The sequence below is a fragment of the Orbicella faveolata genome, unplaced genomic scaffold (genome assembly GCF_042242905.1).
Source record: "Orbicella faveolata isolate gen_17 unplaced genomic scaffold, um_ofav_v1 contig_35, whole genome shotgun sequence".
Lineage (NCBI taxonomy): Eukaryota > Metazoa > Cnidaria > Anthozoa > Scleractinia > Merulinidae > Orbicella > Orbicella faveolata.
The window spans coordinates 30,276,930-30,289,266 of record NW_028301564.1 but is presented as its reverse complement, the minus strand read 5'-3'; the positions used below and the strand labels follow the sequence as shown (position 1 = coordinate 30,289,266).

The following is a 12,337-nucleotide window of genomic DNA, read 5'->3' as shown; positions in this document are numbered from 1 at the left end:
ACGAAAGATTTTGGAACATAATTGCAAGATGAAGAATTATATGGTGACCAGCTTAGAGAATTTGCCCGTTAATATCTGGCTTAAAGGGTTTATTTTCTTATTGATCTTAAACACGAGGAAGTCGATTAAATCAAAATTTATTATATGTTAAGCAGTGAGGAGAATTTGCTGGTTGATACTTGGGTTGATTTCTTATTGATTCCAAACATGAAGAAGTGGATTAACTTAGCATTGTTCTCGAATGATCGCAGTCTCTTCTCTTCCCAGGTGTCTCGCACACTTTCCTCCCGCTGACACGTACGAATCTCGCGCAAATGCAGCTGACGTAAGTTGTATTTACTTTGAAACACTTTCACACAATTTACCTTCGAGAGTGAAACAGAGATTGAACGAGCGTGCATGAAAGGGAAGACTGAAGGGGCACTGATCTGAACTGATCTCAACCTTTTTTTAGCCCAGTGGACGCTCAGTGATATGTTTCTCTTATTTTTGTCGATAGGTAATAAAGACAGTCAAACAATTAAAAGATAAAGGACGGGCCTATGCTAGTATGCTGTTGTACGGTCACGGAGACGGTGGAGGGGGGCCCTCGTAAGTCCTTATAAAGAAATAGCCCCTGTCTCTCGTGTTTCTGGTGTTGCGTAACTCTAGTTTACGTTTGTGTCATTACAGAGAAGATATGCTTGAAATGTTGAAGCGAATGGAAGATGTAGATGGCTGTCCGAGGTAAGGGACGGACTGTTTATTTCAACATATGTTGAAGGCAGTAGTTTTGACCAGGCTAGCGAACGAAAGCATTTGTTTAGCTTAGGTAATTGGTCAAAAACAGCAAACAAACCAGTTAAAAAAAACAGAATATTTGTTTCATTAACTAGCGAACCAGAACAATTAATTACACCTTGGTTTGCTCGCTTTTTCCTGCGCTCTGCACTGACGTCATGTTTTTTCCTCGAGCTGTGATTTCAGTTAGATGATAGTTATTATGTCTTCTTCATGTTAGCTGCAGAAGATAGAAGCTTAGTTCAAAGTGCGTAATGGGATTTTTGTTTCTGATTGGCTCAGGGTAAAACTGTCAAACCCTCAAGAGTTTTTCCGTTCCCTTGAGTCACGTGATGGTGACAAGCTATGCACGTGGGTTGGTGAGCTGTATTTGGAGCTGCATCAGGGAACATATACCACACAGGCGCAGGTAAACAAACAAACAAATAAAACAAACACAATTCCATCCAAACGTTGTCTGTACTTATTAATTCTAATTGTATTTTCTAACGCAGTAGTTTTCAGAGGCTACGATTCTTTGGTTCAGCGCTAAGAAACTCGGAGGGGTCCTCGATACTAACCGAAAGAATCGCGGGCTGTGAACGCGAGAAATGACGGAAAGTCCAACAGAATTAGCTATGAGCTAAGTTCGCTCCCTGTGGAGACGACAAAATACGAGATGGAGATTAGAAACAGAGAGCGAAATTTGCTGCTCTGTTTTCTTTTTAAAGAAAAAAACTAATTCCTGAAGATTTCGAAGTATGACGTCTTTCCAGGGTCTTTTTTGTGATTTGATGAAACACCACGAAGTTCCTTCATTGTTACACTGATGTAGTTTTTTGTGTATTCCAGATGAGAGTAGGTAACCCGCTCATATTATTTTTACGACTTTGAAAATAAGCGTAGGAGTGCGTCGAGGCATGAATTGTTTTAAATTTATTTTAACAGATAAAGCAAGGGAACCGCCAAAGTGAATTTCTTCTGCATGACGCTGAGTTCATGTCGACTCTGGCTTTTGTATTAGGAGACAGCAATACAGGTTTAATGTTTAGCTTTACATGTTTATAAATTGAATAAATTTGAAACTAAAAGAAGCCTCTAAAACAACAGTCTTCAACGGGATTCGGAACTATCACCTTGGCCACTGTGGCTAAAACTGTCTGCCACTGAACTGTGAAACCGTTGCCAGCTATTGCGGGTATTTTAGCTCAACCCTTTACTTCTTTCACTTGCTCAGTTCCCTAAAAGGTTTTTTCTTCTACAGTTTCACGAATCTACGGCATTACCAATTTAAAAGGGTGGGGGAGGGGGGGGGGGGGGGCGCTCTGAGACCTAGGGCATGCAACTCTGTAGCTCAGTCCGAGGCTGCCGATTCTTGTTTAAAGGGTGTATGTTGTTGGGTTAGATCTTTGATGTTGGTTGAATATTTCATTTTATTACTTTTCCAGCATTTTATCCAGCGGACGAATTTCTAAGGATCTGGAAACTTATGCTTTTGAATCAATTTCATGATATTTTACCAGGAAGCTGTATTAAACAGGTAGAATTATATTTCTTTGGTCAACTGTTAGGCCTTATCCACACTACGCTGGAGGAATTTGAAAACAGATATTTCACTGGTCATTTTGGATTTGTGTTTGAGGAAAACTCTGTCAGGCAAATCACGTGATTATCGTGACGTCATCGTTTTCGAAAAGCCGGTTTGAAGAGCATTTTCGAAAAGCTTTGTTTTCGTGACGAATTAGAGTGGACGGCAGGCCTAGCCGTAGAAATAAAGCTGCGTTTTTAAATTTCTCCGGCGTAGTGTGGATGCTGCGTTAGCGAGTTTTAACTGCCTGGGCTCAACACAACAGTTTCTTTACAAGTTAGACTCACAATCTCTCTTTATAAAACAGGTTTAGGACACTTGGTAAAAGAATTTTGACTCCTAGCTGAAGAACTCGAATTCTTTGTCTTGTCTTTCCGAGCTTGCCTGTATCACAGACATATAAACCATCTTCTCGTATATTAACCAGGCTTAAAATCCATCATATTATTTATGATGAATCTTTCTTTATTATAACAGGCTGCCGACGATGCTTTGCAAAGTTACAAAGGTAAATCTGTACTGCTGGCAATTTGATATCAAACATGCAGCTCGAATTTCCAAGGACATGGAAGCGTAACTTAAACGATTGTAATTGCAACGACAAGTTGGTGCAGTTTAAACCTCATAGCAGAAGTATTAAATGCTAGATCTGACATTATGAACTTCTGTTCATAGAAAAGGTCAGCTTTTTCCTAATTTAGATGATTTTATCTTAAAATTTACAGAGATTCTTGAAAGTACCAGACGAATATTCAACGACACTTGCTCCAGGGTTATATCGCAGGTGTGAAATAGTAGATATGTGAACAATGATTAATTAATTAATTAATTAATTAATTAATAATCTTTATACAGGAGGCTCCACTCACTAATGTGGTTTTCAGGGAGGTCCTGAAATAAAAATGATGGCAATCAAAAAATTAAATAGCCTACATTTGGCGCGAAAATTTGTCCGCGGACATTATCTGTTCCGAGAGGCGAACAGTTTTCCGAGAGCGAAGCTGAAGGAAAACCGTGAGCTTCAAGGAACAGATAATGTCCAAGGGAAAATATCCGAGAATACTTTCGCGCCAAATGGAGGCTATACGGTGTTTATTATTCTTCCAATATTTTTCGCAACACGTTGGATCTTTTCAAAACTGGGGAATATCTCTGGGATATTCCCCAGTTTTAGCTGGGGTATATTCAGTCACGTGACGAGTTCAGACCAATCGTGTGAGCGAAAATATTTGATGGATTATAAATAGAAATAGCACGCTTTCATATTATTTACATGAACGCCATTGTAAAGCATAATCAAACTTAATGTTTTGTTACCCAATTTTGTCCAGCGTGCACCAGACAGATAGGTGGACACCTTTATTTAATTTATATCAGGGTGGATCTTTCATCAGTAGCACCTGATATCAACAGAGGCCCTGATAAACTTGAACTCTTGAATTTTCAGCTCAACGTTGGCGAGGAGGACCACGTGACCAAACCTGTCCTTATAAACACGCTTTGTTGGCCAAGAAGTGAAGTAGTCGCTATTCCTGATAAACTGAGGGAAAGCTTATCCACAGAGGAAAAGTCTTCAGCGAGTAAACAAAAAAGCTCAAAGGAAGGAAAAACGTTCGGTAAGATTTATTCAGAAGGTATTGAAATATTTTAAACATTATAATAGGTATTGGAATGTTCTAAACATTAATGTTCCCAACGCTAAGTACAGCCTGCTGGCGATTTTTGAAATCATTCTTTTTGTACTAGTTCAGACTTGCGAGCAGTTGGTTTCTCATACGCCGAACGAGGTAGAAAGGTAGGAGAAGCCAACTGTTCCCAGGGTACACTATGCTTGAAGGCCGGCCAGCTTCATCTTAATCTTGACCTCTTATGCGATGAAGTCATGAGTTAATGCAGTAAGGGTATGATACTAATCTATCTTTTTGTTTCAGTACTGGTTTCAGTTCCGAGCATGAGTATTAGCAATCTAGTGGAAAGTCCAAGTGAAATCCACCCCGTGTCTGTATCATTTGACCAGGTGAGAAATGTACGTCTTCTTTACTTCCCTTGAAACAACATTCTTGTCGTCCGAAAATTCAAATTTTAGCAGCAAATAGTGTTGAGTTGAAATGGCTGGTGAAATTACAAAATTATCTTACCTAGAAATACTAATAGAAATGTTTTGCTTTAATTCTGCTCAAGTCACAGGGTTCTGTTGTGTTGGAGAATGCCTTGGTCCGGGCTGAATTAGTTCGAGGAGGCTTAGTGAGAAGTCTTGTGCACAAGGCCAGTGGGAGGTATTGTAGTCGGCGTGGTTGATTTAATGAACAGTTATTTTAAAGGCATAACACGTTGCGTTGTGTTCTGTTATTTTGTGTTGTGTTATATTCTGTTCTGTTCTGTTGCGTTGTATTGTATTGTGTTGAATTGCATTGTATTATGTTGTGGTGTGTTGAATTGTGTTGTGTTATATTCTGTTCTGTTCTGTTGCGTTGTATTGTATTGTGTTGAATTGCATTGTATTATGTTGTGGTGTGTTGAATTGTGTTGAATTTATGTATGAGATGCATGTCCTTTGGATAAGAGAAAAGTTTACATTGTAGAGGAGTAAATGTGCCGCCCAACCATCCGGATGGTGTCGCGCTTATATAGCAAAAGAACAAAGGAAGGGTTGACAACCAATGGGAAAGCATTGACGTCATGTTAAAACCAGTTAAATGAGTTCCTGAGACCAGCAGCGCCGGCTTGAAAAGGAAATACCAAACAAACATTTTCAAGTGAATAAATATCAAATCTTATCGAGTAACCTTTCAATATAGAGGCTTATGTTCCAACAATGCGCGAGACAAATTTCAAATCGCTCCGAGTAATTAAAAGTTATTCGATATACTCAAATATTCTTCGTTACAATACTCTGATTATTTGAGAGCTACATGTATACTCAATTTGAAATCGCTCTGAGTAAAGTTAGTTCGGCGAAATACTCGAATACTGCGCCTTAAAATACTCGGAGTAATTAAGAGCTATTCAATTTGTACTCGCTTAGATTCACGAAGTAACCAAGAATCACTCATTGCACTTAAATTGGTTGACGTAGATCTGTTTAATTTCTGGGCCAACAACCTGTTGACTGGTTCGATTGCTCCTTGCCGACCTGAGCTTTACATAGACTCAAATGAAACAACGCCAACTATGCATGCTGATTTCGTTACGACAACAAATACCTTTTAAAGTAGCAGTTATTCGTAACAGAAAACGTTTAGGGGAAAAAGGGAAAAAAGGAGGCGTATACTAAATTTTAGCTTTCTAACTTCAACTGACTTTTCGGTAATGTTTATTCAACCTCTATTTGAATAAATTTGTCATGAAAAGCAGTTCTTTAGTTACACGCCCAAAACATCAGGTTACTTTTTGTCAGGTGTTCAGTATTGTCTTTACAACAATAGCTACCTCTCGCAATTGCCAGTAAGCTTGACCTTTGTCAGGCTCTCTTGCGTTTAAATTACTGATAAACGATTTGCACGAACAAACTATAGTAAGAATAATGTGGTGTCAGATATACTTCATCTTTTGAAAAATAAAATCCTTGTAAGAAGATCTGAGACGTTTTGCGAGCGTTGACAAAAGTTAGTAAATCACTGTAACCCACCAGAAAGAACTTTGCCATCTGCGCAAGGGCTAAATTACCTTGGGTTTATGGCCGTGTTTCTCTTTAGTCCTTTGTCTTCAAACGGTATAAACTGCAACAAAAAAGCGTACAACGACAAAACTATTGGACCAAATGAACAGAACATGACTTAGTTTAACAAAACATTCACCGCAGTTTTATTTTATTCGTATTGTTATTATTATTATTTTATTATTATTATTATTATATTTCATTATAATGATTATAATTTTATTTCAGGGAAGCGATCAGTCCTGGTTATTCTGGAAACCAGTTCATCTTGTTTGACGACATTCCATTGTTCTGGGATGCTTGGGATGTAATGCCTTATTACCTGGAAACAAGGTTTGTGTCAGTAAAGGACCGTATTATTTAAGTGTCCCTTTCCATCCTCCCCTCTCTTAACCCCCCCCCCCCCCCGGCCCCCACTCCCGCGACAGAAATTCTGTCCCCGGTTGTTCAAAAGGTGGATAACGCTATCCACCCGATAAATCACTATCCAGTGGATAGCGTGGCTTGTTATGTTAACACTTATCCACACTGGATAGCGATTAACTCGGTGGAAAGCATTATCCAACCTTCGAACAACCAGGGCCCTGGTGTTTAACTTTTCACCCGTTCTGTCTATATTAAGTTAACCCAACAAGATAGAACAAAAATAAAATGTATTTGGACGTTGAAGGTTTCTAAAATATTTCAACGTAAGTGATTTATTCTCCTGATGACAGACCTCTTATTCCAATTCAAACAGAAAACTGTTGCTTCCAACCTCATCTGGAGAATTCAAGATCTTACACGAAGGTCCGTTAAGAGTCTCAGTTGAGGTAAATATCACGGTTTTAGTATAAATCTATACTAGCGGTCTATCACGAATACCGTTCTCTTAATGGCTACGCGCGTAGGTATTTTGTAGGGTAGCAACACGCGGTCGTTAACCAAATGGCGAAATGGCGAAACGGCTAGTAGTCCTATACTGCACCCTCGTCAACTTTCACACGACAGAAAATTCAAAGTAGGCAGAAGAATCGGAACGACTTAAGACGAAATCCGATAGAAAATCGAGTAATTTAAGGTTTTAGTGGACAAAAATCTGGTACCAAAATAATTTTAAGTATTTTACAGTCAGTCAAAGGTAAATACATACCGGTAAATAATTGCCTGAAATAACACCGAAAACAATTTCCCATGGGAACGAGAGAAAATGAATTTCAAAGTTCAGAGAACTTGTGCAAACACAGGCAAAATTTCACCATCAGTTTCATTTCACCAGTACTTTCAAGTGAAGTTCAATATTCGTTTTCGACGTTTGGTGTTGTTAGAAATGATTTTTTTTTTGAGAGGATATTTAAAACAGTCGTACAGAAGTTTGCAATACGATGTAAATAATCTTGGTACTAGGTTTTTGTCTACTCGTTACTCGAAGTTCTGGTGGATTCCGACTTAAATTGTGCCTCGTCATTGCACTCAATGTTGTATGCAGTAGAATCACATTCCATGAATTTGTCTTGTAAGTGACTCCTTTAATTACTGCGCACACGTTCTGCGCATCACGCTTGTCTTGCCTTATAATGAACGCATCACTGAGCTTTGTCTTACGGTTTTGTCGTAGGCCGCGTGCTTTAAGTAATGTAATTTCTGTAAATCTTAAGGCAACGTTGAATTGGCTTTCACAAGCACTCTTTGTAAAAACCGAGTTTTCCGAGGGACTAGTTAGTGATGCCGCGCAGGACGTGTCCGCCATGACAAAAGGAGGCACCGTCTTTACTTTCTTGACATTGTGTACTTTCCACCATGTGTCCAGGCTTTGAAGCATTCATGTGGTCATGCGATTGTCACGTTTTTCTTCTGCAGTTTTCTTTGAGGATCAGCGAGGAAAGTTCTCTTAGCCAAATCGTATCTTTGGATGCTGGTGCCCCGTATGTTAAATTTTACACGAAGGCAAGTTACTGTGTGTAAATATTTGCCCAATCAAAGTCTGTAAAGAATAAAAGAATGAATCAGCAACTTTATTTTCAAGTCAACACCACTAGCTGGCTGTCCCTACAGGGGGCCTACTAAGTAAAGACTTTAAAACAGGACTGTATAAGTTGTTTTCATGGATTCTTAGATAAATAAAGTGTAACGTTTTCGCGAGGGTTATTTTTTTACTTCTGTAAACTGCAGAACAGTTGTTTTCGGACGTTTTCGGAAGGCGCGAAGCGCCGTAAGCGCGATCCTCGCGTGTGGAGCGCGCGAGCCTCGGGCGTTTGAGGCAAGCGTCTCTCCCCATTCTCCCTCGCCGTTTTTACACTCGCTCCAGACCTTTCGTTCGAATATTGACCGTCGCCCGCGTTCGCAAAAACTACGACTGTTTTGCAGTCTATTACTCCCGTGACCAATTATTTTAGAGTGAACATGCGTTGAGTAATGCTAACGTGGGGTTCGTTATCGATAGATTTTAATAGCGTTTTGAAAAAGTTCAAAATAAAGTTCACCATGGTTATAAGCACGTTTGAAACTTTAGATAAGGCGAATAAAAAAGATAGAAAATTTCGTTTCAGTAGAACTTTAAAGTACACCATTAGGTTTCTAATTAGTTTATAGGTTAACTGATTTGATTTGTTTTCGCGCGCAAGTGTTTTGTTTCGCAAACATAGTCTCGCTGCTTTTCCTCGCTGCTTTGCACATCATCGGTATAACTACTGATAGCAAACGCTGTTTATCACAGGTTGACTGGCACGAGAACCGGAAGTTCCTAAAGGTAGAATTTCCATTCGATGTTCGTTCAATGAACGCAACATACGAGATTCAGTTTGGTCACTTACAACGGCCCACACACTGCAACACTAGCTGGGACTGGGCAAAGTATGAGGTAGGCTCTGTCTGTCTGTCTGGCTGGGTGTCTGTCTAGCTGGCTGGCTGGGTGACTGTCTGTCTGTCTGGCTGGGTGTCTGTCTGTCTGTGTCTGTCTGGGTGTCTGTCTGTCTGGCTGGGTGCCGTCTGTCTGGCTGGCTGGGTGTCTGTCTGTCTGGCTGGCTGGGTGTCTGTCTGTCTGTGTCGTGCCTGTGTGCAACGTCCTGCTTTCATGTGTTTGTTCTGTGTCGTGTCATGTGTCTTTGAATGTTGTAATCGAGCTGATCTAGTGAAAAGTCTTCCTTCTCCTCTCCGTATTTCTTAAAAGAAAACGAAATTGTTTTCTTCGTTTTCCTGTGGAATAAATGAAAATCTCGTGTTTATTTGGGAGAACTCGAAAAAGCTGTGGAAAGATTCGTTTGCAGCTAGTGTTCCCACACCATTTCTATTCGTCCCGAACTCAACAAAAAATCTCTGTTTCTTAAATCCAAGTCAAATTAAACCATGTTGTTCTTTTAGTTCGAGACGACTTATACGCGATGCTCACTCATGCTGGTTTCCATGAATTTGCACTGAACAGGTTTGTGGTCACAAGTGGGCTGATTTGTCCGAGCACGACTGGGGCGTAGCATTAATGACTGACTGCAAGTATGGCTACTCCACTCACGCCAACGTCATGTACATCTCACTGTAAGTGACTTGTGTCTATCGAGCGCAACACGTAATCCTATCACATCCCATACTACGCTGTAGTTATCTTTTTACAAATCGGCAACGTTTATTTCCATGGTCTACTGACTTTCTTGTAAGCCATAGAGATGGCCCACTGATATGTTGAAAATTAGTTACAAATATCTACTCTGAACATTGGGTATGGCCAGGGTTGTTAGAAACGTGTGCCGGGAAAAAGTCTATGTCCGGGCTCGTCAGAATTTCTCCCATCGAGAAATTTTGCAGTTTTTGAAAGCGAATATCTTTTTTAATATTACATGCAAAGAGCTAAATTTTCGCCAATCACTAATTTCGAAAGCAAAAATGTTTTGGATGGTATCACTTGCGTTCTCAAGAAACCTCTCTACAGTACGTCGAACACAATAACGTCACTTTTATTTCCCTGCGTGAAAGCCAATGTCTTTTTCTCTGCCTCGCCACACCTTAATTCCTTCCTACAGCTCGTCAGCTTTCTAATGAGTACAGAGACCATTTACTGCAAAGTTTGCAGAAAAATGACTGTTACTGTGTCTATTTGGCAGGCTCCGTTCGCCCAAATCCCCGGATGAGGAAGCTGATATGGGATCACACGAATTCTCTTACGCAGTTTATCCACACTCAGGTATGATGCCTTCCGTGAAAATCTGATTTTCCTAGTTATCGTTATTGAGATTGTTATTGCTGTTTTTAAACTCGTGAATAGCTTATTCATTAATATAACTTGTGCAGCGTCTCTGGTTAGCCCCCGAGAGCATCCTGTTTTCTCGCCGGAAATAGCTTTATTAATGGTTTGATATAATGTTGCATTTTCAAGGTACTTTCCAAAGTGCTGGGGTCATTCAACATGCCTACAACTTTAACCAGCCAATTTGCGTTGTACCAGGCTCTGTTAATGAAGGTAGGTGAAAGCTTACTGCTCTGTTATAAAAGTTGTTTATTTTTTCTTTTTATTGCTTTGTGCACGACACGCTGTCTCTTGCCATCGAAGTGAACCGCGCAAAAACATTCACTTCTATAGAAACGAGGAGAAATCTGGGGCGAGTATCATTCTCCAGTCCCTTGTTGGATCGTTACTCCCCCCATAACGGTCCCAAAAGGCACTTCGAGGTGAGAGGCTCGCCCCAGATTTCTTCTGGTTTCTCAGCAAGTTTTGACGAGTCCGACCAGTCAGAAACAAACGCGACAAAACAAAAATAGCATCGCGTTTGATGGTCCTGGTTCCAAATGCCGAATTTTGAAGGCTCGCAATCGAAATAAGCTATAAAATAAATTTCTCAAAGATGGGAAGACGATATAATCAGGTTTTCTCTGTCCACACTACTTTAAGTTTTAGTTTTTGGTGTTTTTGCAGGTTTTAAAGGAAGGTCCTTCTTCAGCGTGGATAACCCAGCGGTCATACTGGAAACAGTTAAAAAGGTGCGTACAAAAAGTAATCAACTTATAATTTCTCCTTGAAAGGTCATTACATTATCAAGCAGACAGTTGATGAGAAGAAAGAAAATCGTCAACGCTTTGATTTTCCGGACATTTCCAGCGGCGAATGGAAGCATTCGGAGCATTTTACGAAATTTTCGATAAAGAGGACAACCTTTCAAGGTATGCCCAAATTTTCGAAAATGTTTTACAGGGGATTTGCCCTCCGTTTAATTTTATTTCCGGAATTTCTGGAATTTTCACTTGAATAGTTTGCGTTCCTTGAATTCATTAATTGTTGGATTTTTCCAGGAAATTTTCGTACCATTTGCAGGTTAGATTTTGCAGATGCCATTTTGGAGATCGCAAGAATCTAAGCTAATTAATATCGGATATTCAAACACCATCATGTTTAAGGTTTCCATTGACTAAACTTGATGAATTATTAATGAGTCTGAGAAATAACTCGAACAAACTTCGTCACTTGTGAGTGATAGTTTCACTGTTCGGCGCATGTGCAAGGTATGTTGTGAGTAATTTTCCTTTTCTTGCATGAGCCACATGTTGTCATAGTGGTAGTTTTGCAATCACAGGCCACAATTTATTCACGCAGAATAGCTGACGCCTGAATCTCATTGAAGATGTCAACAGATTCACACAGAAAATGTCTAGTTTAGTATCATGGTATTTATTATTCGGCCGGGAGGATTTATTCTGGACAATCGCACAATCGCATCTCACTGGTTAATTTACAAAGGATTTAATTGGTGCATTGAACTCGGAACATACAAACGGAATTCTAATGAGAAATATCACCTCGATCGTCACGTTCTTGCGACCAACCAAGAAATTTTCACAGGAAAATTTCCCCGCAAGATTCATCATAAGCTGGCGCCATGTTATTTTATTGGTCTATCTGCAGACGTTTATTTTTTTGCTACGAGTTATTTCCTTTGAGCCCGCGATTCCCCAGCCCCACCCCTACACCCTGAGCTTGCGATCTCGGCGGACTCGAGACAACATATAGGATCTGCGTTCAGATTAGTTAAAGGGAATGGACTAGAATGGTTGATGTTATGGCTTGCACATGCGCTGAGCCGCGAAATGGTCCCTGTAATAAGTGATCTGTGAAGCAATAGGCGAACCACACAAAGAGAATATAAAAGTCAGTTGAATAAGTCTTAATTTGCTGGAGACCACTAAAAATTGACATTTTTTTCACAGATTTTTTTTTTTTTAATAAGTGAATAAAGAAAATCAATAGTTTCTTGCGCCTACAGGCGGAGACCATACCATCGGCAGCGGTGGTCCGACTTTATGAGGCATATGGAGGTCACGCCCGTGCCAGGCTCTCGACAAGTCTCCCGATCAAGAGAGTAAGAAAGTAA

At 40.0% G+C, this 12,337-nt stretch overlaps 1 protein-coding gene across 2 annotated transcripts in view; it reads left to right on the top strand.

Moving 5' to 3' along the window:
* The window catches only part of LOC110050474 (alpha-mannosidase 2C1-like), a 30,029-nt gene that overhangs the window by 9,897 nt on the left and 7,795 nt on the right, over positions 1-12,337 (top strand). The window contains exons 14-33 of one of the 2 annotated variants that reach the window (XM_089272800.1): positions 268-325; positions 500-591; positions 673-726; positions 1,063-1,189; positions 1,708-1,798; positions 2,208-2,299; positions 2,825-2,855; positions 3,073-3,131; positions 3,795-3,963; positions 4,279-4,364; positions 4,535-4,623; positions 6,234-6,338; positions 6,745-6,817; positions 7,845-7,931; positions 8,701-8,844; positions 9,406-9,515; positions 10,079-10,158; positions 10,351-10,434; positions 10,888-10,952; positions 12,230-12,333. In XM_089272800.1, the coding sequence (XP_089128926.1) occupies positions 268-325; positions 500-591; positions 673-726; positions 1,063-1,189; positions 1,708-1,798; positions 2,208-2,299; positions 2,825-2,855; positions 3,073-3,131; positions 3,795-3,963; positions 4,279-4,364; positions 4,535-4,623; positions 6,234-6,338; positions 6,745-6,817; positions 7,845-7,931; positions 8,701-8,844; positions 9,406-9,515; positions 10,079-10,158; positions 10,351-10,434; positions 10,888-10,952; positions 12,230-12,333 (1,800 nt within the window). Of the gene's footprint in view, positions 1-267; positions 326-499; positions 592-672; positions 727-1,062; positions 1,190-1,707; positions 1,799-2,207; positions 2,300-2,824; positions 2,856-3,072; positions 3,132-3,794; positions 3,964-4,278; positions 4,365-4,528; positions 4,624-6,233; positions 6,339-6,744; positions 6,818-7,844; positions 7,932-8,700; positions 8,845-9,405; positions 9,516-10,078; positions 10,159-10,350; positions 10,435-10,887; positions 10,953-12,229; positions 12,334-12,337 lie in introns of both variants that reach the window. The other variant, XM_089272799.1, reaches the window with a different exon arrangement.